Below are 25,462 nucleotides of genomic sequence, written 5' to 3' on the forward strand. Positions count from 1 at the left end.
GATATCTTTTATCAGATTGAGGAAGTTTCCTTCTGTGCTTAGTTTGCCAAGAGCTTTTACCATGAATGAATGTAGAATTTTGTTAAATGATTTTTCTACATCAATTAATAAGATCATGTGGTTTTTCTTTTTCAGACTGTTAATATAATGGGTTATATTGATTGATTTTCTGATGTTGAACAGGCTTGCATATTTGGAATTAATTCCACTTGGTCATGGTGTACAATTCTTTTTATACATTGCCACATTTGATTTGCTCATATTTTTTTGAGAACTTTTGTACCTAAGTTCCTGAGATACCTATCTATAACTTGCTTGCTTATTTGCTTTTCTTCTCTTGCTTCCCCCTTTTTGGGGGAAAACTACCCTTGTCTAGTTTTGGCATCAGGGTAATACAAGCCTCATTAAATGAGATGGGAAGTATTTCCTCCTTTCTCGTTTTCTGGAAAACAGTGTGTAAAATACATGTTAATTCTTTCTTAAATGTTTGGTAGAATTCTCCAGTGAAATCATCTTGGCCTGGAATTTTTTTTTTCAAAAAGTTCTATAAAAAAGGAACCTTGTTGGGGCTCCTGGGTGGCTCAGTTGGTTAAGCGTCCAGCTTCGGCTCAGGTCATGATCTCACAGTCCGTGAGTTCGAGCCCCACGTCAGGCTCTGTGCTGCCAGTTCAGAGCCTGGAGCCTGTTTCAGATTCTGTGTCTCCCTCTCTCTCCGACCCTCCCCCGTTCATGCTCTGTCTCTCTCTGTCTCAAAAATAAATAAACGTTAAAAAAAACAAGACTGCAGATTAAATTTTTAAAATTAATATAGGAATATTCAGGTTATATATTTTATCTATTGGGTGAGTTTGGTAGCTTGTGGTTTTCAAAGGAATCAGTCCATTTCATCAAAATTGAATTTATGTGTATAATATGTTCCAAATATTTCCCATCTTTTTAATGTCTGTAAGGTCTACTGTGGTATATCTTTCATTCCTACATTGGAAATTTGTGTTTTTTCTTTCTCTCTCTCTCTCTTTTTGGTCAATATTGCTAGAAGTTTGTCAATTTTATTGATCTTTTCAAACACCAGATTTGGTTTTATAGATTTCCTCTATTTTTTGTTTTTAATTTCATTGACTTTTGCTCTAATATTTATTATTTCTTTTCTCTGCTTGCTTTGGGTTTGCTTTGCTCTTCTTTCTTTGTTCCCTCGTCCCCACCCCTCCCCCTCCAGACTTAGTTCTTTATTGATCTATCTGCAAGTTCACTGATCTTTTCCTTTGTAGCCTCCTATATACTGTTAAACAAATCCAGTAAATTTTTATTTAGTATATTTTCTTTTTCAGTTCTATATTTTCTATTTATTTATTTATAATTTATTTATTTTTGAGATAGAGACAGAGTGTGAGTGGGGGAGGGGCAGAGAGAGAAGGAGACACAGAATCAGAAGCAGGCTCCAGTCTCTGAGCTGTCAGCACAGAGCCTGACCTGGGGGCTCGAAGCCACAAACTGCGAGATAATGACCTGAGCTGAAGTGGAACGTTTAACCAACTGAGCCACCCAGGCACCCCAATTTATTTTTATTTTTTGATGTTTATTTATTTTTGAGAGAGAGGGAGAGCACATGTGGGGGAGGGGCAGAGAGTGAGAGGGAGACAGAGGATCCGAAGTAGGCTCTTTCCTGAGAGCAGAGAGCCTGATGTGGGGCTCGAACCTGCAAACTGTGAGATGATGACCTGAGCCAAAGTTGGAGGCTTAACCAACTGAGCCACCTAGGTGCTCCCCCATTTTTTTTTTTAAGTTTATTCATTTATTTTGAGAGAGAGAGAGTGCATGAGTGTGAGTTAGGAAGGGGCAGAGAGAATTCCAAGCAGGCTCTGCACTGTCCACATGGAGCCAGACTCTCAAACCCAGGAACCCTGAAACCACGGCCTGAGCTGAAATCAAGAGTCAGATGCTTAACTAACTGAGCCACCCAGACGCCCCTATATTTTTTGTTTAAAAAGCTTCCATTTCCTCCTGAGGTTTTTCATGTAGGCAACCAATTATGACAATGTTTTCCTTTAGGTCTTTGAATATATTTAGCTTCATTGCTTTAAAGCCTTGTATGGTAATTGTAACATCTCTGTTATCTTGGAGTCTATTCTATTGCCTTTCCCCCCTTGATTGTGGGTTACATTTTCCTGTGTCTTAGAAAGTCTTAATTTTTGATTTTATATTGTATATTTTGGACATTTGGGGTTGGATATTTTAGGGACATAGGTTCCATTATTTTTTTCTAAAGAATGTTTACATTCGTTCTATCAGGAAATTAAAATACTGGCCGATTGCCTTGTACTTATGGTGTCTTGATATTATACTTTGTGAGGTCTCAGCAGGCCCTGAGAGGGCTTTACAAGGCACCTAGGAGACATACTGGAACCTGAGCCACTCTGGGCTAAACTCCCCAGACCGAGCCAAACACCCATGTCCGTCCCACTGTCTCCTCCCTTCTGACCTCTCAAACAAACCCTCTGAGGTCTTGGTCCCTTAGTTTCATTCTCACCTCTCAGTTTTAGAGCAAATACTTTGTTCTGGGACATAATGTTTACTTCTAAACTGTGGTCCTTCTGGGGTTTTAGTGGAAGGCTTAAGATGTGGACCAAACCCCTCTACTTTGACAAGATTCTTATGACAAACTCTGCTCTGTGGTGGACAGCAGCTGAAATCTCTGTTCAGCTGTTTTTAGGCTTCCACCTGCAAATAACAGAGGGCTCAACTGCACTGGCTTAAATAAATAGGAGTTTATTCATTTTTTAAAAGAAATGTAGGGATGGATGGCTGCTGCTATTGGGAACCATGGTGCAATCATTTCATAGCTGGGTTCTTGTCATTCTTTCGGTTTTTCTTCGTGGCTGCAAGATGACTGCTGTACCTCCACTAATCTCATTAATATTAGAGGCTGGAAGAAATAGAAAGGGATTAGGCCAGCAATGTTGTTCTCTTCATATTAGGAAAGTAAAAGCCAGCAACCCACTCAGCATGTTTCTGTATGAATTTCACTACTCAAATCAGGAATGCATGGTCACCCTAAGTTGAAGGGAAACTGAGAAGATGGATTACAGGATTTCACAATTGGCTGACTAGTTAGAAACTTCACATAACTTAAAAAAATTTTTTTTAATGTTTATTTATTTTTGAGAGAGAAAGAGAGAGTCAGAGCGCAAGCAGGGGAGGGGCAGACACAATCTGAAGCAGGCTCCAGGCTCCAGGATGTCAGCATAGAGCCTGACACAGGGCTCGAACTCACAAACTGTGAGATCGTGACCTGAGCCGAAGTTGGATGCTTAACCAATTGAGCCACCCAGGCGCCCCTAGGTAACTTTTTTGATATTTAATCATTTATCTTAGTAATATGAGGCATTTATTTATTTTAAATTTTATTTTATTATTTATTTTTTTATTGCACTATAATTAACATATATTATATATATATGTTAATATATATTTATATATATTATATATATAACTTATGTTATATATATGTTATATATAACATATAACATATGTTATATATAACATATATGTTATATATAACTTATGTTATATATATGTTATATATAACATATATGTTATATATATAACTTATGTTATATATATGTTATATATAACATATATATATGTTAATATATAATTAACATATATAATTAACATATAACATATAGTTTTGGTGTACAACATAATGATTTGATATTTGTATATATTGTGAAATGATCACTAGAATAAATCTAGTTAATATCCATCACCATTACATAGTTATAGTTTTTTTATTATGATGAGAACTTTTTAAATCCATGATTCGAAGTTTGGAATTTTCAGCCTTGTCCCTCATTCTCTTGAGAAGAGAGAAGGGCTGAAAATGGTGTTAATGATCGATCATGCCTATGTATGAAAGCTCCATAAAATCCCCAAAGTACTGGGTTTGAAGAGCTTCCAGGTTGGTGAACAGATCCACACGGGGAGGGTGATATACCCAACTCTATAGGAACAGAAGCTCCTGTGCTTGGGACCCTCCCAGACTTCGTTACACTATGTATCTCTTCATCTGGTTGTTCATCTGTATCCTGTAGTAAGCTGGTAAATGTTAGTGTTGAGTTCTGTGAGCGGCTTTAGCAAATTAATTAAACCTAAGGAGGCGGGGGTGGGGGGGGGGAGTGGATGGCGGGCATTGGAACCTCTGATCTATAGCCAATTGGTCAGAAGCACAGACGATAACCTGAGCTTGCAGCTGGTATCTAAGTGTGTGGGGGCGGGGGAGGGCAGCCTTGTGGGACTGAGTCCTTAACCTGTGGGATATTATGCTTTGAGAAGACAGTGTCAGAATTGAGTTAAATTATAGGGTGCCCAGCTAGTGTTGCAGAGATTGTTTGGTGTGGGGTAAAACTTCCGCATTTGATGACTAGAAGTCAACTGTTTAGGGCAAGTAGTAAAAAACAACACAGGAGGAAAGAATTGGGTTTTCCCTACATAGGAAGGAAAAAAAAAACCCCAAAAAAACAACCCTGAGTTTTTTCTGTTTTGATTACATACCTATAACTTATTTATTTTATAACTGGATGTTTGTACCTTTTGGCCACCTCCACCTATTTCACCCTTCCCCCACTCCTAAAGCATTTAGTTTTAATTGACTTGCAAATCATTAAAAAATTAATAAATGTTTTTAAACTAATCTCAACTACTATAAAATCAAATAAAGTAGAAAGGTAAATTTTTCACTCCTTTTACTCTCCTTGATTAATTGCTCCCCACAATTACTATTGACATACACAGAGGTTTTTCTTCTTTCAGAAATGAGAATCAAACAATATATATTGTTCTGCAATCTGCTTCATTCACAGGACATATCATAGACCTATTTCCATGCTGTGACTTATTTTGAATGTTATTTTTAATGTTGACATTAAATTGTATTTTCTTTATATTATTTTAAAACATTTATATATTTTTATGTATCAGTATTTAATGTGTTGATAAAAAATATTGTGTCTCATAAAATATATACACACACAAATATAAAAATCTGTATACTCACTGCCATTAAGTAACTCTATAATCTCTTCTCAGTCTCATTTTCTTTCCTGTATCCAGAGGTAACTACCTTCCTGAATTTTATGTTGTAAGTTATCACTTATGATATTAAATGATACTCTCTTTTTTAAGTTTCTGTCAATGTCTGTATGCATACAGTATTGTTGTGAATATTCTTATATGTGATTCCTGCTACTTATGTGCAAGAGTTTCTTCTGAGTACGTTTCTGAGGTGGAATTTCTGGGTCATAGAAAATGTGCATGTTCAATATCATACTGTTTCTAGAGTGATCCAATTTACTCTATTTTAGAAGCCTATTTTAGTAGCATTGAATTATTTTTTAAAAAGTACATGATTCTAACATAGTTAATCATCAGACAATATATTAGCTTATAAAAATGTGATCTATAGGAAACCTCTCAGTAACACTACTAGAATTACCTGAATTGCTTTTTACTAACCAATTATAATTAAAACTTTGCAAATAATTTGCTAATGTTTTTATTATATTGCATATACAATGCAATGGTTCACATGTGCTATTTAACATTATTCCAGAAGAACAACAATGAAGCATAATGTAATCTATTTGTATAGTTATGCTTTGTCCAGCAACATTACTTCATGATTGTTACATGCATGTATCTAGGACCACCCATTAGCTTCCTCAGGACTTTTTTTTTTCTTTTTTTAAAAATGTGGTTTTTGTCTACAACACTGCCCCCTCATGACCACAAGTGTTAGTACAGGTGTGAATGTGAGGTAGGTAGAGACAGTGAATAGCTGACAGATTTTATTTATTCAGTACAAATATTTTATTTGAAATGTGTTTAATTTTAAACATCTATGAAGTATGAATAATAGCAGAAATTAATTCTACCTTTTTACATTATTGTACTTGGGTTTCTTTTCCCCTAGAAATACTCAACTACCATTTATACTTGTATACAAATACTTGGTGTTAAAAAAATTTTTTTTTAAATTTATGTTTATTTATTTTTGAGAGAGAGAAAGAAAGAGTGCGAGCAGGGGAGGGACAGAGAGAGAGAGGGAGACACGGAATCAGTAGCAGGCTCCAGGCTGGGAGCTGTCAGCACGGAGCCCCACGAGGGGCTCCAACTCAGGGACCTGGAGATCATGACCTGAGCCAAAGTCAGTCGCCCAACCCACTGAGCCACCCAGGCACCCCCCCCCCCTTTTTTTTTTAATTTTTTAAAAATGTATTTATTTTTGAGAGAGAGAGACAGAACAAATATTTGGTGTTCAACATCTTGTTTCTTTTATTATACTTATTTCTAAATTACATACTACAAAATATAAACAGGTTCTTGACTAGATCGTTCTTTTAGGCCCCCTTATTTTGCCCTCCCTCATTAATTGTATCATTTTTTTACCTCATATTTCAACATTTATTTATTTTTGAGAGGCAGAGAGAGACAGCACAAGTGGGGTTGGGTCAGAGAGAGAATGAGACACAGAATCTGAAGCAGGCTCCGGGCTCTGGGCTGTCAGCACAGAGCCCCACGCGAACCCACAAACCGTGAGATCATGACCTCGGCCCAAGTCCGATGCTTAACCGACTGAGCCACCCAGGCGCCCCATTTTTTACCTCATATTTCAAAACATCAAAATTCCTTCTCCCCATCCTTCATCAGAACCATCTTTGGCAGATCTGGGAGAAATTAAACCAGGTGTGCCCCAAACCTGTTTTGGCACAATGTTTCTTACAAATGAAATCTGAAAATACTGAACTTCAAGGGCACAACTGAGCAAAGAGCAGCAGCACTCTTGCTTCTGGATAGAATTGTGTTGAGAGGTTCTGTAGCAGCCGGCAGAGAAGCCGTGACCAAGTGTCCCGCTCCAGCAATAGCGCCCCCTCTGCCTGAGTGACCACTTGGAAGGAGTCTGCAGAACTGTCCGCATCTGAGGTTTCAGGCTGTGTTTGTTCTAAGGTGGGACCTCACTGCCCAGCTCCCGCGGGTTGAGCCAAAGGTTAATGTCTGGAGGTGCTCACCCCTTATTTATTGTAGTCAACTTAAAAGTAGCTCGGCAAGTGACACCTAGAAGAAAATAAGATGACAAGGAAAAAAGAATGTAAAGACTCATTTTGTTACGATTTTTTATATTTTAGTTGCGAATATAAGTAGTTTTGCTTTTGGTAATACACGTTTTTGGTTTAAAAATTTTTTTTAATGTTTGTTCATTTTTGAAAGACAGAGAGAGAGAGAGAGAGAGACAGAGCACAAGCAGGGGTGGGGCGGAGAGAGAGGGGGACACAGAATCTGAAGCAGGCTCCAGGCTCTGAGCTGTCAGCACAGAGCGGGACGCGGCGCTCGAACTCACGAACCGCGAGATCATGACCTGAGCTGAAGTCGGATGCTCAACCGACTGAGCCACCCAGGAGCCCCGATAATACATGTTTTTTAATTGAAATGTAGTTGACTTATAATACGAATATAAGTCGTTACCGAAATTCTCTTGAGACCTACATTGCTACAAGAGCATAAGGTCAAACGCGGATTCAAAAAAGGTTCCGAAGGAGATTTCATTAATTGCAAAATTAGCGCAGAGGTCCCCGGCTTCTCTCACAACCCTCCTCCCAAGCGCCGGCGGCGCGGAGGGCCCCGAAGGTAGCCTCTTGCCCCTCCCGCGCAAAGTGGAGGTGGCGAGGCTCGCGGCTCTGCGGGACAACGTCCACCTCGCGCTGCAAGTCTAGGGCCGCAGGCGCTGAGCCCCCGCAGTGAGGAGGGGCGGGCTCAGGGAGCCCCTCCCAGGGGGCGGGGCCAAGGGCTTCTCCCCAGCACCGCTGTGCAGAGTCTGAATCTCCAGGGTCTCCAGTTTAGAAAAGCCTATGCAAAGCCTAGCAGAAGCCAAGGTGCTTATCAGCAGATCTCTTATGATTGTTTGGTAAAAGCTCTGCGGGTCTGCACAGGTCGCCTCCCTCGGAGCTCGGCGACTGAACGTCGGAGCCGGCCCTCGGCCCCCCCTGCAGTCGGAAGGTTACAGCAGCGGGAGCCAGAGAGGCGGTGGCGGCGGCCCAGGAAGGAGCAGCAGCGCCCGGGTGAGTCTGGGCATGTGTTTATCTCTCCGTGTGCCCAACTTTATGATTTACCCGCCTTCCTTTTCCACATCCAGGGCCTCTGATTCTACGTGTGTTTTTCTTAATCGGCGTAGGTAAAATGGTTCATGGGATTTCAAGACTTTCTTTTCCTCAATTTACTTTTGAGTAGTTTTCCCTTGTTTTATGTCACTGTTACCAAACGGCATGAATGAATGATGCAATCCTGCATAGGAGAGTCATCAGTACAAGATTAGGAAAATCTCCGAAATTTAGTGTTGCAGTGTTTGACTTTGTCATTTTCTCTCCCATCAGAATTAGAATCTTAAGTAAGTACCTACCAGATACATGTTGTAAAGGTACAACTTCAAGCTGGGAATTAAATAATTCATTCATTCATTAAACTTGTTTACTATGTTTTCTTTTTAAGTGACTTGCATATTGTAGTTACTCTTTAAATATTTGACTGACCGGTATTGGAATGAGGATCGGGGAAGAAAATGATAAAATGCAGATTTCTAGATTTTATTACATCTACCTGGTAGGTTTTCAATATAATAATAGTGCTATCACTTTCATGTTGCTGAAATAAAGTAGTCAGGACGTTTTAAATTTTCAGATAATTTGATTCATGCCTAATAATTTTTAAAGTTAATGTTTTCTTGATATATAATTCAATGCAATAATATGCACCCCCTTTAAGTGTACATTTTGATTAATTTTGACAATTGCATACACACTTTTAATCACCAGCACAATATAACACTTCCGTCACCCCTGAAAATTTCCTAAAACCATTTTGCAGTCAGATCTCCCCACCCTTAGCCCTACTGACCTGATTTTTGTCATTGTAGCATTTGTTTGTATTTTCTAGTGTTTTGTATAAATGGAATTATATTCTTTTGTGTCAGGCTTCTTTTGGTATAAAAGGTTTTTATATTTATCCCCATTTTTGGCATGCAGCACTAATTCCTTCCTTTTTGTTGCTGAGTAGCATTCCATCGTAAGGATATACCACAATTTGTTCATCCATTTATCTGTTGATGGACACTCTAGTTTGGGGCTTTCACGAATAAAGCGCTCTTTGATTGCTCTTGGATAAATCTCCAGGGTGGGATTGCTGAGTCTTATGGTAGGTAGTTTCTTTATTTTAAGAAACTGCCAAAATGTTTTCCAAAATGGTCGTACCATTTTCTATCCCTGCCAGCAGTGTATTAGAGAGTTCAGTTTTTCCAGGTCCTCACCAATACTTGGTGTGTGCAGTCTTTTTTGTTTTAGTAATTTGCCTTTTGAGTTTATCTGCATACCTTCTTTTTTGGAATGTCTATTCAAATATTTTGTTCATATTTTATTGTAAGTTTTTCGTGTTATTACTGTGTTGTAAGAGTTCTTTATTCTGGGTACAAGTGCTTTGTCAAATATGTGTACTGTAAACATTTTCTCCCATTCTGTGGCTTGCCTTTTCCTTTTCTTTCTTTCTTTTTTTTTTCTATCATGAAAAAGCTTTTGAAGAGCTTTAATCTTGATGAAGTTCATTCTATCACGTTTTCCTTTCATTATTCATGTTTTTGGGGTGTTAAGAAAGTTTTGCCTACCTCAAAGCTGTTGTGTTAGCTATGTATTGCTGTATAACAAATTACCCCCAAACTTGGGAGCTTAAAACAACAAATATTTATTTTCTCAGTTTCTGGGGGTTAAAATTCTGGGAGCAGCTTAGCTGGGTGGTTCTGGTTTAGGATTTTTTAAGCGGTCACAGTTGGCCAAGGTGAACTCACCTAATGGTGTATTGGAGAAGATCTGCTTCCTAGCCCGCTCACATAGTTGTTGGCAGGATTCAGTTCCTTGAGGGTTGTCGGACTGAGGGCCTCAGTTCCTTTCTGGCTGTTTGCTGGGGGCCCCTTAAGTTCTGCCACACAGGCCTCACCATAGGCCCCCACCAATGTGGCAGCTGTCTTTCCTTAGAGTAAGGGAGAGGCTGGGGCATGATGGAAGCCACATTCATTTTCGTTTTTGAAATTAACTAAAAAACTTGGATGAGAGAAAGGGTACACAACCTTTTTTGAGTTCAGTAAGGACTGTATTTTGAGCCTTCTGTATTTTGAGCCTTCCCTTTCAATCTCTTTGCTTTTTCTTGACTCATCTTATTTCTTTTATCTTTTTTTTTCTTCTGAGATTTAGCATTGTTGTCTACTTTTTAAAAAATGATGAGGTTATTTTTTTAATGTTTATTTATTTTGAGAGAGAGTGTGTGCAAGCGTGTGCGCATGAGAATGGGGGAGGGGCAGAGAGAGAGACAGTGCAGAACCTGACTCGGTGGCTCCATCCTACAAACTGAGATCATGACCAGAGCCAAAATCGAGAGTCGGATGCTCAACCGAGATGCTTCTATTTACAGTTTTGATTATGAGGATTTTAATTCAAAATTGCTGACTTTGTTCCCTTGTTATTGGGTAGCCAGACTCTTCTGTGACTGTTCTTGGAATATTGGAGACTTTGTTTCTTCGTTTTGAAGACAGCTGGGTCTGTTTTGTAGTCTGTTAATGTACCTAAGTCAGCTTCCCTGTCTTTGCATTTTGTTCTCTCAGTAGATCCTCTTTTCTTCCCTTGCCTCTGTGTTCTGCTGATCTGGTGTAGGTGATTTCCTGTCAGACCTGAAGCTTTTGCAGAATCAAAGCCAGAGAAAAGTGTGTGTACTCCTCTGCAGTCCTGAAAGGAGGCAGAAGTCCAGGGTCTTGCAAGGGAAGCAGTCTTAGGGAACTTTGCATCTGACCTGTCTTTGTACCAGTCCTACCAGCTGGGAGAGTGAAGCTAGACAGTTTCTTTCTTCTCTTGAGTCTGAACCTTGATGTTCATTTCCTTCTTCTTTCTTTCTAGGCTCTTGCTCTTGCAGAACTCCCAAGATCTCATAAAGAAATTTGTAGTCAAAACTTTATGCTGCATTTTTATTCAGTAAAGAAGCAGGAAGAGAAGAGTGTCATTTCCTAGGAATCCAGCACTGGAGAAACGTGAGTCTGATTTGTTTTTTGTTGCTGTTAATTTGTTTATCAGTGATCAGTTTCCTCTTCACCGGAATAAAATTGTGCACTGTAATGTATGTGGGGTACATAAAATCTCAGGTTCCCCAGAATAGCAGTTCCTTTTTTTTTTTTTTTTTTTTTTTTTAATCATAAATGCATTGGCCAGAAACCCTACGCTTAGTTACTGGAGGACCTTTGACTCTTCACTGATCCAGAAGCTTCTCAGGCTCCATTGGTGCATTGTTGCAGTGCCCAGAGGGCCTGAAACAGACTCACCCCTCTTACCAAAAGTGACATCCATTTAAGCCTAGTAAGTTTTGTTCTCTTGGATGTGCTTGACCTCCGTAACCTCTGTACCAACTTGTATTTGTTCTTACACAAGTGAAGGTAAGAGGTCAATCCTAACAAAAGAGTAAGTTGGTGAAGGTGATCTTGGGTGCCTCTCATGGGATACATAGATGAAGAAGTTCAAACAGAGTTTTTGTGGAGAGGTTTTTCCCTCTTATCCAAAATCAGAGCTCCTAAGGCTGGCCCTGAAGGAAAACATACTTTTGTACTTTTGGAGCTGGGGGTGAGAAGGGGTTGTCAGCAGAGGCTTCTTTACCATTGGCCCCATGTTTCCCCAAGATGGACCAGCTGGGGGTCAGGCGGACAGGACCTGTTCTGACCCGCAGAAGGGCAGTGGTTCATTGCTCAGGACTGGGCCTGGGAGCTGCCATGTCAAAGCACATACCCTTCTGCTAGGATTTCTTCCACCTCCAGCGCTGTTCCCCTCCCCACAAAGGCCAGATGTGAGGGATCCAGAGTTCATTCTCTAGCAATGATTTTTTTGTGTGTAAAATTCTAATGTACACAATTTACTTTGAAGCACCTTAACTTAGCAGATTTTTCCTCCCTCTAGCTATGAGAAATTTGAATAAGTGTGAATTGTGAGCCACTCCTGGTGGAGACCATGAAAAAACAGGCAGCCAGAAGTGAACAAGGAGGCAGGGCATTTTACAGTGCTGGCCATTTGTTCTAAGGTCTAAGTAGGGAGCCAAATCTGTGTAATCCTAGGGGTTGGAGGGCATATCCCCTGACATGAGCATTCTGTGGGGCAAAGTTAAGGTTATATAATCCAGCTGTGTCTTCTAGGGAGGGCGTGGAGAAAGAATCAGCCTTCCAAGTAAATTCAATGTGACTTTTGTCTCAAACATCCTATTTTCTTTGTCTTTGGTACACAGTACAATCCAGGAAGCAGTTTTCGGCACTTCTGAGTCGTAAGTCAGGACTAGTGTTCATCTGGGGATATGGAAATCAGTCCTTACTTTGTTTGAGGAAATGTGTGTTTCCTTTCATATCTGAGGCTGATGGTCTGGCTGAAGCTATTGCTATTATCAGTGGTCAAGAAGAGGCTCAAGTCACTGACTTTTCAAACACGAACAATAATGATTTGTCCGATCATCTCAGTGAGACTGGTAGCCTCTTGAACATGGTGCCCATTGTGTACTTCTCAGGTCATAGGCTTAGGCACAGGGTGGTAGTGTGGACTGGCTTTGGTCGTACAGGTTTTGAGCCTTCAGGAGCCAGTCAGTCATTCTCAGGAGTATTGCCTGTTCTTAGTGACATTGTACTGCCTCATGCACAGTCTTAAAAGGTTCTTTGGCCTGTCCCATTTATCTCCTTTTAGCTCTTCTTATGTTATTTGTCTGTTCCTCGCTTTCCCTCTATTTGCATGTGATTGGTTCTCTTATGCTCGGTGGGATTGCACTGCATTAACTACCACTCCTCTGCTGATAGACTTCTGTCTTCTAGGCTTGTATAATGAGCCTGCCTAGCCATGTGATATGAATTGCATCGATTCCCTCTGGACCAGAGCCAAATGAGTGGTTACTGAGCCACAGAGAGAGTGGGATATGAAGCTCCTTGATGTTCCCGGGTTGGTGGAAATTTGATGATTTATGAAACCTGTTTCTATCTACTGGCCTCCCAAAGAATGTGCAGACTTTCTTCTTTCACTGTTAATGAACCATTACCCATTGTGTTGTCCAGCTAGCAGAACTTTGGTCTGAATTCTTGATGAAAATCTCTGACATTTCCTGAATCCACATAGGTTCTTATCAAATGTTTAACCTTACTTAGTTCTGCTTAATTTCTCTGCTTCTCAATTTATCCACCTCTTATTTATTCACCACCTTTTATGTTGTTTCTGTGCATTTGAGATCCAAGTTTTAGTTTTTTTAGCCATCACTTGGGAGCTGTGTGACCTTGGGTAAAGGATTTAAGTATCTTACACCTCTAGTTGTTAATTTGTGAAATGGACACATTAATATCGTTCTTGCAGAAAGGCATGGGATCTGACCCAGATGATGGCTTTGAGGTTTCTTCCAGCTTCAGAATATACGATGTCCATTCTGTTCTATTGGTTAGAGTATAGTCATCATTGCTGGTTAAGGATTTTGATTTGATTTGATTTGATTTGATTTGATTTAATTTTTATAAAGTTTTTATTTACTTTAAGAGAGTGAAAATGGGGGAGGGGCACAGGGAGAGGGAGAAAGAGAGAATCCCAAGCAGGCTCCGATGCGGGGCTCAAATTCATGAACTTGGAGATTATGACCTGAGCCAAAATCAAGAGCTGGACGCGGGGCACCTGGGTGGCTCAGTTGGTTAAGCGTTGGACTTTGGCTCAGGTCATGATCTTGCGGTTTGTGAGTTCGAGCCCCGCATTGGGCTCTGTGCTGACAACTCAGAGCCTGGAGCCTGCTTTGGATTCTGTGTCCCCCTCTTTCTCCGCCCCATCCCTGCTTGTGCTTTGTCTCTGTCTCTCAATAATAAGAGACAAACGTTTAAAAAAATTATAAAAAAAAAAAAAGAGCTGGATGCTCAACTAACTGAGCTACCCAGGTGCCCCTAATTTAATTTTTTTAAGTTTATTTATTTATTTTGAGAGAGAGAGAGAGAGAGAGAGAGAGATTGAGCAAGCATGAGCAGGGGAGAAGCAGAGAGAGAAAAAGAAAGGAGAAAGAGAATCCCAAGCAAGCTCTGTGCAGAATATGACTTAGGGCTTGATCTCACGAACCGTGGATCATGATCTGAGCCAAAATCAAGAGTCAGACACATAACTGACAGAGCCACCCAGTCACCTCAAGGATTTTAATTTTAGGTTGATAGCACTCTAAGTTGGGATAGTTTTATTGAGGATAATAATCTACTCAATTCTTGCTGAGTACTCAATAACTTCTTAGATTCAACTCTATTTAATTCATGAAATATTTATTTTATACCTGGTGGGTCCTGGAAACAGAGATGAAAGATAATTCAGTCAAGGTCCTTACCCTGAAGGAACTCCCATCCTAGGAGAGAAATGGGAGTGACTAATTAATTAATTCTCTGAAGGAATAGGAAGGAGATAGTGTAGTATAGGGAAGGTTATTTAATCTGTATCTTGAATAATAAATAGGAATTTGCCCACTGGACATGAGGACTTAGGTGATTTCAGACAGAGGGATTGGCATTTGCAAAGGCATAGAGGTTTAAAAAACTGACATTTAAGGAGCAAGACATCTTCTGTATACCTTGAGCATAAGTTGTGTGTATATGTTTGTGTGTGTATGTATTTCTTGGGAGAGAAAAGCAATGGGGGATAGATTGGTGAAATAGATAGGATCCAAATCATGAAGGGCATAAATTAATTGAATAAGAGAGACATTAGGTTAATTTATATGCTAATTATGGGGACTGGATTAGCAAGGGCATCATTAGGTCTGATTTGATTAAGTCTTAACTTGATTTGATTCTAGATTCCTCAGAAGCCAAACCTGGGTACAGTCAGGTACAGTAGTATACTTAAAATTAAAATGTAATAGCCATGTTAAAAAAAAGTCTTTACCTTTTAGAAATATACACTGAAATATTTTGGATGAAATGATATGATGTGCTTTGAGATAATGAGGGAAGGTGGAAGTGTTTGGGCGTGATATTATGATTTATAATAAGAAACATATTTGCTCTTGTCCTCATCTCTGGCTCCCAGCTCTTAAAACCCTTGGAATTTCCTGTGATGAGAGTGATAAAGGTGTTTCTTCTTATGTTAGTGAGGTGACTTTTAGTCTGGTATTTCTTCCTGTGTTAATGAGGTGAATTTTGGACCTCACCTAAGGATGGGGCTATTTGCTATCAGAGCCAACCTTGGTGACTGGAGAGTTGGAACTTTGAGTCCCACCCTCCTGACCTCCAAGGAGGGGAGAAGGGCTGGTGATCTAGCTCAGTCATCAATGGCCAATGATTTAATCAGTCATGACTTCACAACAAATAAAAACCCAAAGGATGGAGTTCTGAAAGCTTCTGGATTGGATTGGTGAACACATGGAGATGCAGGGAGAATGGGATGTTCAGAGAGGGCATGGAAGCTCTGTGCTTCTTCCCACAAACCCTGTCCTGTGCATCGCTTCCATCTGAGTTCTACCCTTTTATAATACACTGGTGAGCTAGTGAATAAAATATTTCTCTGAGTTCTCTGAGCCACTGTAGCAAATTAATCAAACCCAAAGAGGGGATTGTTGGAACCTCCAGTGTGTAGCAGTTGGTCAGAAGCATGGGTGACAACCTGTACTTGGCATTGGGGTCTTAAGTGTGTGTGTGTGTGTGTGTGTGTGGTGGGGAAGGTTCAGTCTTATGGGACTGAACCTATGGGATTTGACGCTATCTGTGGGATAAAGTCAGAATAGAGTTGAATTATAGGAGACACCATGCTGGTGTCTAAGAATTGCTTCAATGTGTGGGAACGCACCCATGTTGGAATTGGGGTACAGAACCCTTGTTAGTGGGGTTGTTGATGAGGCATGATTTGCTATGATTGTTGAGGCAGGATGATGCATACATGGAATTCATGTATTCATTTTCTCTATTTTTGTATTTGTTTGACATTCTGCACAATAAAAAGTTAAATAGTTGCGGGTATGTAATTCACAATTATATCATTTCATTTATTTATTCAACCTTCAGAAATTAATTGAGCATCTACTCAAAAGAGGCCTAAATTGGGGTCTTAGAAAATTTTCGATCTTAGTATAAAGAGCTTGCAATCCAGGAGTGGAGGTGACAGGCACATAAGTAAGTCTAAGATAAGTAGGAATATTATGAATTTCATATATTGAAAACAGGTCTAGATTAAGTACTGTGGAAATTCTGGAGAGAAATCTTTTCCAGCTCGGAGGAATCTGGGAAGACCCTATAGTGAAGATGGCATTGAGCTTTATTTCTTCACTTAATTCAACAAATATTATTAAGCCCTACTATAGGTACTGTAGGTACTGTTCTCAGTCCTAAGGATCCAGTAGTGAACAAAGCTGATAAAGAGCCTATTCTTATGAAATTTACATATTAATGAGGACAGATAGACAATACATAATAAACATAATAAATACATTTTTTTAAATTTATTTTGAGAGAGAGAAAGAGAGAGAGAAGTGGGGGAGGGGCAGAGAGCGGGGGGGGGGGGGGGGGGGAACAGAGGATATGAAGTGGGCTCTGTGCTGACAGCGAAGAGCCCCTTGTGAGGCTCAAACTCATGAACTGTGAGATCATGACCTGAGCTGAAGTCGGATGCTTAATCAACTGAGCCACCCAGATGCCTCATGAGTACATTTTATCATATGTTAGAAGATGATAGATGTTACAGAAAAAAGAAAACGTAAGGCATAGTGAGGGAGATTAGTAAGGTTGGGTTAAGGATAAGGAGAGGAGGTTGCAGTGATAAACAGGTGGTCAAGGGTTGGCACATGGAAGAAGGTGATATTTGGGCAAACGCTTTTTTTAAAAAATTTTTTTTTAAATGTTTATTCATTTTTGAGAGAGAGAGAGAGAAAGAGAGTGCGAGCAGGGGAGTGGCAGAGAGAGAGTGGGACACAGAATCCAAAGAAGGCTCTAAGCTCTGAGCTGTCAGCACAGAGCCCGATGCAGGGCTTGAACCCATAACTGTGAGATCATGATCTGAGCCAAAGTTGGATGCCTAACTGACTGAGCCACCCAGGTGCCCCCACTCTTTTTTTTTTTTTAATGTTTATTTATTTTTGAAAGAGAGACGGACAGGGACAGAGTGCGAGCAGGGGAGGGGCAGAGAGAGAGGGAGACACAGAATCCGAAGCAGGCTCCAGGCTCTGAGCTGTCAGCACAGAGCCCGATGCGGGGCTCGAACTCAGACTGTGAGATCATGACCTGAGCGAAAGTCAGACACTTAACCGACTGAGCCACCCAGGTGCCCCTGGGCAATCACTTTTTTTTAAAGAGTCATTATTTTTTACTCTTGATAAGGGACTTGGCCGAGTGAGTATCTGAGTGAAGAGCATTCCCACCAAGGGCACATCTGGAGCAAAGGCCCTGAGTGGGAAACCTGCCTCGTGTATTTCCAGAGCAGCAAGAGGACTGGTGTGGTTGGGGCAGAGTGAGCAAGGGGGAGGAGTAGGAAGTGAGGTCAGAGATGTAATGGGGGGGAGGCAGCGGTGGTGGTAGTGGTGCCAGGATGGGGGGCCGACCTTATAGGTGATTGTAAGAACTTTGGCTTTTACTCTTAATAAAATGAGGAGCCACTGAAGGAATTTGAGCTAGAAGTAAGTGTGACATAATTTGGTTTATAGCTTACAATGATTACTTTGGCTGTTATGTTAAGAACAAAAAACTGGGACGGGAGACCTTTTAGGAGGCTATTGGTGCAGTCTTGGCAAGAAAAATTTGTAACTCAGGCTAGACCAATAGCAGTGGATAGGGTGAGAAGTGGTCAGATTTTGGTTAGGCTTTCAAGGTGAAACCAACATAATTTCTTGAATGATGGGATATGGGTTTTGAGAGAAAAAAAATGTCGAGGGTGACTGAAAAATGGAGTTGCCATCAGGGGAGAGAAGGAAGGTGCAAGAATAGCCGTTTTGGGGAGACAAGAAGATCAGGAGTTCAGTTTTAGACATGTTTACCAGACACCTGAATGAGGTCAGGAAGGTGGTTGGAGTTTAGAGTTTGGGAGAGAGGCCTGGGGTCCAGGTGTATATTTGGAAGTTACTGTCATAGAGATGACATTTAAAGCCACAAGCCCGGATGAATTCATTGAGGGAGTGGGTGGGTTAGAGAAGACCAGGGGTGGACCATGGGTCGTTGCATCAGTAAGAGAACGGAAGAGAAGCAACCAGCAAAGGAGCCCAGTTCACAGGGGGGATGATATGTGAACCTGGGAAGTCAGTCCTCTGAGGTGAGGGATCTGCTTGAATAGGAGCAGGATGATGGTAGAAAAAGAGATTATAGATAATTAATAGCATACATGTTTAGTATTCATGTATTTTTAAGTTTCCTGTTTAATGGAAACTTCATTCACATCGAGGCTGGTGTTAGTTTAGTTTAATACTCTACTGTCTTACTGGATTCATTAATTTGCCTTCTCTTTCCCCTTCTTACTGGGTCTCCAGTGAAACTCCTGTTTCCTATTTGGTGCACTAGTTTGTAAGGGTTCCAAACGGGCTGGCTCTAGTTTGCCAGCCCTTGGCTGAAAAGATTTTTTCCCCCGCAGGTCACCTTTGACCTGGATCATTCTTACAGATGCATTGGGTTAGAAATCAGTTATGAAGTAGGTTGGCCAGTTCCTTTGAGTCTGTTTTTAGCCGGCATCTATTCTAAATATAGGTTATTTGCATCATCTGTGTGGCCTAGTACATGACATATTTGATGGGAGATTGGTCTAGGTGACCTCTAGGATCCCCTTCACCCTCAAGATCCCAGTCCAGTGATTTTCTTAAAAAGTAAAAAACCCGCAAAATTCCTTTTGAAACTCTGTCCCCCATAGATTCTGCAGCACAGTGGTCCTCGGGGCTCTTCCTGTGAGTGAGTCTTGATCTCTTTTCATTTTCCTTCCCAGGCTCCTGATCTAACCTTTTCTGTTCCTTGTGGGCTCTGTCCTCAGCCCTGTTCTTTTCTCCTGCTCTCCACTCTCTGGTGACTTTCACCAGGCCATGCCCTCACTTCCCACCTCTACTCTGGTGACTAACCGATGTGTAGTTTAGCTCTGACCTCTCTGTGGAGGCAAAGGCCTTTCAAGGTTTTCCATTACCTAGATGTTAAAATCCAAACTCCTTAGCCTGGCTCAGGGCCCCCCTTTGTGCACCACCTGGTAGCTGGACTCCATTGGGAGGCTTCCAGTATGTTATCCATCATCTTTTTTCTTTTTTTTTTTGAGAGCAAGCTCATGCACGCGAACAGGGCAGAGGGGCAGAGAGAGAGAATCCCAAGCTGAGTGTGAAGCCTAATGCGGGACTTTATCCCACAACCTTGGGATCATGACCTGAGCTAAAATCAGGTGTCAACCAACACTCAACCGACTGAGCCACCCAGGCACCCCTATCCATCATTCTTTCTCCTTGCCTTTGCCCCTACTCTTCTCTCTACCATCATTACTTCCTCTTCTTGCCTCTATCTCCCTGCCCCCCATGCCCAGCACACACCAAGCTGATACCCTGCCCTTTGAGAACCTACTCAGGCCACTTACTCTTCATGATTCAGCTCCAATGACTATGTCCCTTGGAATCCATATAACATAGGCAAGGTTAAAAGCATTTTCTCTGTGTGCCCACAGTATCTTATGCACATTTCCACTTTAGCACTTGGCCTTATTGCTATAATTATTAGGGCAAAAAGAGTTGAATATGGTTGAACGTCAAATATATTTGTAAGTTGGTATTTCACTAGACTGAGTTCCTGGGAGAAGAGTTTGGTCCCGCTCATTGAGACCTGACCTTTAGAAGGTGCTTATTTTGTACTAAACAACAAATAAGTCTGTGTGAGTCCATGTTTATGAGATACACGGACTTTGATATGAATCAAAGTATATTGGCATAAATGGGCAAAATTGGATCTTTTTTATGATTATAAGCCTTTAAGTATATTTATTCTTTTTCTCTTGTAGGAGAACAATTCTTCCAAGGATGGTCTCCCATTCAGAGTTGAGGAAACTTTTCTGTTCAGCTGATGCAGTATGCTTTGATGTTGATAGCACAGTCATCAGAGAAGAAGGAATTGATGAGCTAGCCAAATTCTGTGGAGTTGAGGATGCTGTGTCAGAAATGTAGGAACAGTATTTATTCACTTTATGAGATGATAAAAAATTGCAAAAGAGAGTGACGTTTCAACAACATGTAGGACCAGAGCCACATTTCTCTGATTTTTAGTCCCTGGCTATAAATCATGGGCAGTAAGCTGCTTCTTCCATCATTTACAACTGAATTCACTAGTGTACATTATCCAGTCATCCATTTATACAAATATTTATGGAAAAAGGAAAGTTGCCCCTGACAAATAAATATGGGTGACATGCTCTTAGCTCGGTCAGAGGAACGATGACCATAACTCGCCAAAGAAGATGACGGGGTGGGGGATCACCATGTGTCCAGTGCTTTGTGTCATGGTTGAAAGTGTGGCCTCCGTGGTTTGCTAGAAAGCTAGTTTTGGTTCAGAGTCTCTCAGTTTATGCCTGCAGTATTATTGCTGCCTACAGTCACCAGGTCACGGACCATTTCATGTTCAGCTGCATTTGATGTGAGACGTGGCTGCAAAATCTTAGTATGATTCTCAAGCAAACCTCCCATATGTTTATTCCCAGGCCTCGCTCTCACGGATCGTAGCATGCGTGTTGTATGGTGGAGCTCTAGGTAGCACCTTCCTCCTGGGTGGACTTTGGAGGAGCTGGGGAGGTTGGGCATGTAAACTCTGGGGACATCTGACTCGGCTGGCCTGACTGTTGGGTCTTCCTTCTAGGACACGGCGAGCCATGGGTGGGGCAGTGCCTTTCAAGGCTGCCCTCACAGAGCGCTTAGCGCTGATCCAGCCCTCCAGGGAACAGGTACAAAGGCTCATAGCAGAGCACCCCCCCACCTGACTCCTGGCATAAGGTAAGAGGAGCCCCGGTCCGGGTTCTGTCAGCACCTGTGTTTGGGGGCATTTCCTCTTGAGAGTCTCTCACCATTGCTCTAGTGCTCCCTTCTGTCTCGTTCTTTCAGCCTGTGGTCTTGTCTGGCTGGTTGGCTCTGCCCACGTCTGCCCACGTCTGCCCTTCCTTGCTCCCCAGGGAGAGCCTAAGCTTCCTCTCCATTTTGCGTTTCTAGGTTCATGGGCTGAGGAGACTTGTGGGATGGTTTCCTAAGCAGTCCAGCCCTACCTATTAATTTCTAAGTGCATTCAGAAAAACATTCATAAAACATTATAATTCGCCAGGCGATATACCTTATGTGATGTATTTGGGCAGATGCATTTGGGAGAAAAAGATGTTTTTCAGTTTTCTCCTCATGTTTCATGTTTTTTCTTTTATATAATCAGGGTCTGGTATATTTTATTTCTTTTTTGCAGGGAGCTGGTAAGTCGCCTGCAAGAGCGAAATGTTCAGGTTTTCCTAATATCTGGTGGCTTTAGGAGCATTGTGGAGCATGTTGCTTCCAAGCTCAATATCCCATCAACCAACGTATTTGCCAATAGGCTGAAATTCTACTTCAATGGTAAGACTTTAATGGTGTCATTTCCCTTTCTCATCAGTTTTAGTATCCAGTATCTTTTTTTTTTTTTTTAAGGGTTTTTTGTTTGTTTAATACATCTGAAAAGAACGCACTTACAAAGAATTGAGACATGTGAAAGCATTGGTTCAACACTAAAGAATCTACAAGAATTAGGATTTGGGGAAGGCGGAGAAGATTACCTAAACATTTTTAAAAATTGGGAACTGCAACCCAAATAAGCAGATAAAATCCCCATTAACACTTATGAAGAGTCTTCATAAGACTCCATGATTTTTTTTACTAAACTAGAGAGCCTTAACTAGCTACTCTAGGGTTCCTCGTATGCAAAACAGAAATAAGGGGATTCCCCTGACTGGTCCCCACGTTGTTAAATGTCCTCCCCACCACCACCCGCACCCCCAGCTTCTTCATGAAGCAGGTCTGTCTCCATCCTCCAACTTGAAAGAGGATGTGCATCATTCCACAGACATCTGTCTTCTAGCACCACCCCTCACACTTCCTCCATCTACCAGGTCTCCGGCTGTGTTCTAGGAACACCGTATCATACGCTGTTAAGCTGGACATCTACGATAAGCATGTAAGACAATGACTGACAGGGGAAAAAACGTTTTTTAATTACGTACTCAATCCATTTGGTGTATTTCAAAAGGTGCAATACTTTTCTTCATTTATCAGTGAACGAAGTTAGAAATTAACTTCAAAAAAAAAATCAGCAAATGACAAACAAATTTCCTTGAAAGTCACAGTCACATATAGAGTGCATCCTAGAAAAGAGGGGCAAGACAGGTTCCACCCGCTTTCATGAGTTTCATCAAGTACTAGACCTACTCAAGGGTGGAGAGAAAGGCAACTTTCAAAAAGGAGTGTGTTATTAAATGAGGCATTTACTATACTCCTTCCTAAGAGCACCAGGTGGGGGACAAGTGTTCTAAACTAGATCTAGGAAGTGGAATGTGGAGTCAGTCCATCCTCCTCCCTTAAGGGCTGTCCAATGGTTACTGAATTTAAAAAACATGACTAAATAAAAACAAACCCCACACACACTCCCCCCCCCCAAAAAAAGAAAAAAACAAAAACAAAAAGAACAAAAACAAAAACAAAACCCCTAAATGTCCCGGATTATTCTCCAGAGTGGATGGAGCCCCGGGAGCAGCTTCAACAGCCCAAATTAGTCTGTTACAGAGTCATCACAAGCATGCCTTGCTTTTAAACAAACAAACAAAAAAAAATTTTTTTTTTTGAAATGACAGAACAAAAACTAGTACTAACCGCTTTCTGACAATACACAATTACTCAAATTAACTAGTACTGAGAGGGGGAAGGGGACCATACCTATGGGCCTTGTCTCACACGAGTGCATGTGGGTAGGTGCAGGGCATTTGTCATTATTGCAAAAACGAATTTTAATTTTTAATCTTTAGTTTGATTTAACATTGCTTTTAGTACGATGCTGACACCAGCTGTGCGGAAAGGGCTCTGGAGATGTTCATAGCAGCACACATCTGTGGGTCTTCTTCGGTTCTGGAGGCTCCAGGGCAGCCAGTATTGCTTCGTCAAATACATTCTTTAGGCCTTGCTGTGTGAGTGCAGAACACTCCACATACTTGAGCGCCTTCAGGTCACGGGCCAGCTTTTCAGCAGTCTCTGGAGTGATAGGCTTCTGTTTGTTCTTGGCAAGTTTCTCAATCGTAGAGGGGTCATCTCGGAGATCAATTTGGGTCCCAACAAGCAAGAAAGGAGTCTTTGGACAGTGGTGAGTTATCTCAGGCACCCACTTCTCCTTCACATTTTCAAATGAGGATGGAGAGGCCACTGAAAAACAGACTAGAAATACATCTGTTTGTGGATAACTCAGCGGTCGTAATCTGTCATAATCCTCTTGCCCTGCAGTATCAAAAAGTCCAAGAGTATATGGCTCTCCACCAATCATAACTGTGACTGCATAGTTGTCAAAAACAGTCGGTACATACTCCGATGGAAATTTATTTGTTGTGTAGGATATCAGGAGACAGGTTTTACCAACGGCACCATCGCCCACAACAACACACTTAATTGTCTGCATTGCTGAAACGGTTTTGTATCCACTTTAAATATTTCAAATTCAATGGTGACCTCAGCTTCTCCGCCGGGGCCTAGTATCCAGTATCTTATGTAGTGTCTGTTGGGATGCAACTTAAGCAAGGTGGCATCAGAGTTAAATACTGAGGCAAAGGATACTCTTGACTGAGGTGTTTTGCTCCGTGCAAAACAGACTTGGGCCATCATCTCTCCTAGCTTTAGTGTCCATATAATCATCTATCTGTATATAAATGTCCATATCTGTATATATGTCCATCTATCTGTATATATAAGTGTCCATATAATCATCTATCTGTATATAAATGTCTGCACATTGATACCCACATGACTTACTCTGTCTCGCATTATATTTCAGTTTTATGAGAGCTCTCATGTATTCAAATCAATCACAGGCTAAGGAAGGAGAGTTTGCTAGTGAGTCACTGCACTGTCGCTGCCTTGATGGGAAGGGGCAGAGAGGGAGGGAGAGGCAGAGAGAACTCTAAGCAGGCTCCAACGTGGGGCTCGATCTCAGAACCCTGAGATCATGACCTGGGACAAAATCAAGAGTTAGACGCTTAACTGACTGAGCCACCGAGGCGCCCCTCTGTCGCTCCTTTGAAAGTGCCTCCTGGCCCTTCTGTGTACCATCACAGCTGCAGCTGTAGTTTTCCATCATTGCATAATGTCTCTAGTTATGTCAAGGACTGGCTGACATCCTTAAAACCAAATAATATTAATTTAAAAATTTTAGGTGTGTTAATAAAACATTTTGGATGGGTCTGAAGAGAGAGTGAGTGTGCTAATTACTGTAAGAAATAAAATTGATCAGATATAAGTTGGAATTGCCTCTTAGATGAAATTATATATTAACTTTTAAAAATTTTAATATATTATCATTTCACGATGTTCTGCCATGTCAGCAAGGTTTGAGAATTACAACTATGAAAGCTTAGAGGATAAAACTGATTTACCCCAAGGCATTAATGATTTAAAGGAGTTACCTCAACAAGAAGTATTTGCAAGTGAGAAGCAAAGTTGTTTATGTGGGGCTGTGGTGTAGAAATCCAGGCCGGGTCACTTCACTGAGGGCCATTTTTAGCTTTCTCAGTGACATTTAAGTGAGGGTATCATCTATGCAAAAAGCTGGCCCTACTGATAGAATTCTGTGGATCATTAACACTGTTGTAACTGCTCTTTTAAGGTGAATATGCAGGTTTTGATGAGATGCAGCCAACAGCCGAATCTGGTGGGAAAGGAAAAGTTATTAAACTTTTAAAGGAAAAATTTCATTTTAAGAAAATTATCATGATTGGAGACGGAGCCACAGACATGGAAGCCTGTCCTCCTGCTGTAGGTATTAAGTGTACTAGTTTTCTCTGGTTTGTGGTTCTGTTTTAAACAGCTGATTTAGAACTTGGTATGATTGCTTAGGTGAGATAAGAGAGAAGAACATCCAGGTGTCACTGTAAAACAACCAAAACAATTAAGACACCTTCAGTCTCAATATGTCAACTGACTTTTTGCAAACCTGAAAAAAAACCATCTAGAACTTTACCACCCTGTTCCTGTGGTATGGCTGCCACCTCTTAGCCCCAGTGTGTGCTCAAGGTTTGGCTTCGATTCCCCAAATAATACCACAAATAATAATTCAGATCTTATAACTGTAATCAAAATTTTACTGTCTTTTTATATTTGACGAACTATTTCCTCATATAGTATCTTCTCCTTTTTTTTTTTTTTTAATTTTTTTAAT

The 25,462-nt window shown here is 41.0% G+C and overlaps 2 protein-coding genes across 2 annotated transcripts in view; one reads left to right on the top strand and one right to left on the bottom strand.

The window, feature by feature from the left end:
* Nucleotides 1-25,462, top strand: part of PSPH (phosphoserine phosphatase) — a 55,483-nt gene that overhangs the window by 27,517 nt on the left and 2,504 nt on the right. Inside the window, 7 exon segments of the mRNA XM_042921482.1 lie at nucleotides 7,983-8,111; nucleotides 10,983-11,113; nucleotides 20,049-20,207; nucleotides 20,897-21,000; nucleotides 21,003-21,030; nucleotides 21,485-21,630; nucleotides 24,911-25,059. Coding sequence (XP_042777416.1) covers nucleotides 20,068-20,207; nucleotides 20,897-21,000; nucleotides 21,003-21,030; nucleotides 21,485-21,630; nucleotides 24,911-25,059 — 567 coding nt within the window. The 5' untranslated portion in view covers nucleotides 7,983-8,111; nucleotides 10,983-11,113; nucleotides 20,049-20,067.
* Nucleotides 23,135-23,770, bottom strand: LOC122209542 (cell division control protein 42 homolog). The gene has a single exon (XM_042921483.1). It carries the CDS (start codon nucleotides 23,708-23,710, stop codon nucleotides 23,135-23,137), a length of 576 nt encoding a protein of 191 aa, XP_042777417.1. The 5' UTR covers nucleotides 23,711-23,770.

This window comes from Panthera leo, chromosome E3 (genome assembly GCF_018350215.1).
Source record: "Panthera leo isolate Ple1 chromosome E3, P.leo_Ple1_pat1.1, whole genome shotgun sequence".
Lineage (NCBI taxonomy): Eukaryota > Metazoa > Chordata > Mammalia > Carnivora > Felidae > Panthera > Panthera leo.

Bases quoted from the DNA above. Each gene is read 5' to 3' on its own strand.
- LOC122209542 (XM_042921483.1), bottom strand. From the start codon at position 23,710: ATGCAGACAATTAAGTGTGTTGTTGTGGGCGATGGTGCCGTTGGTAAA.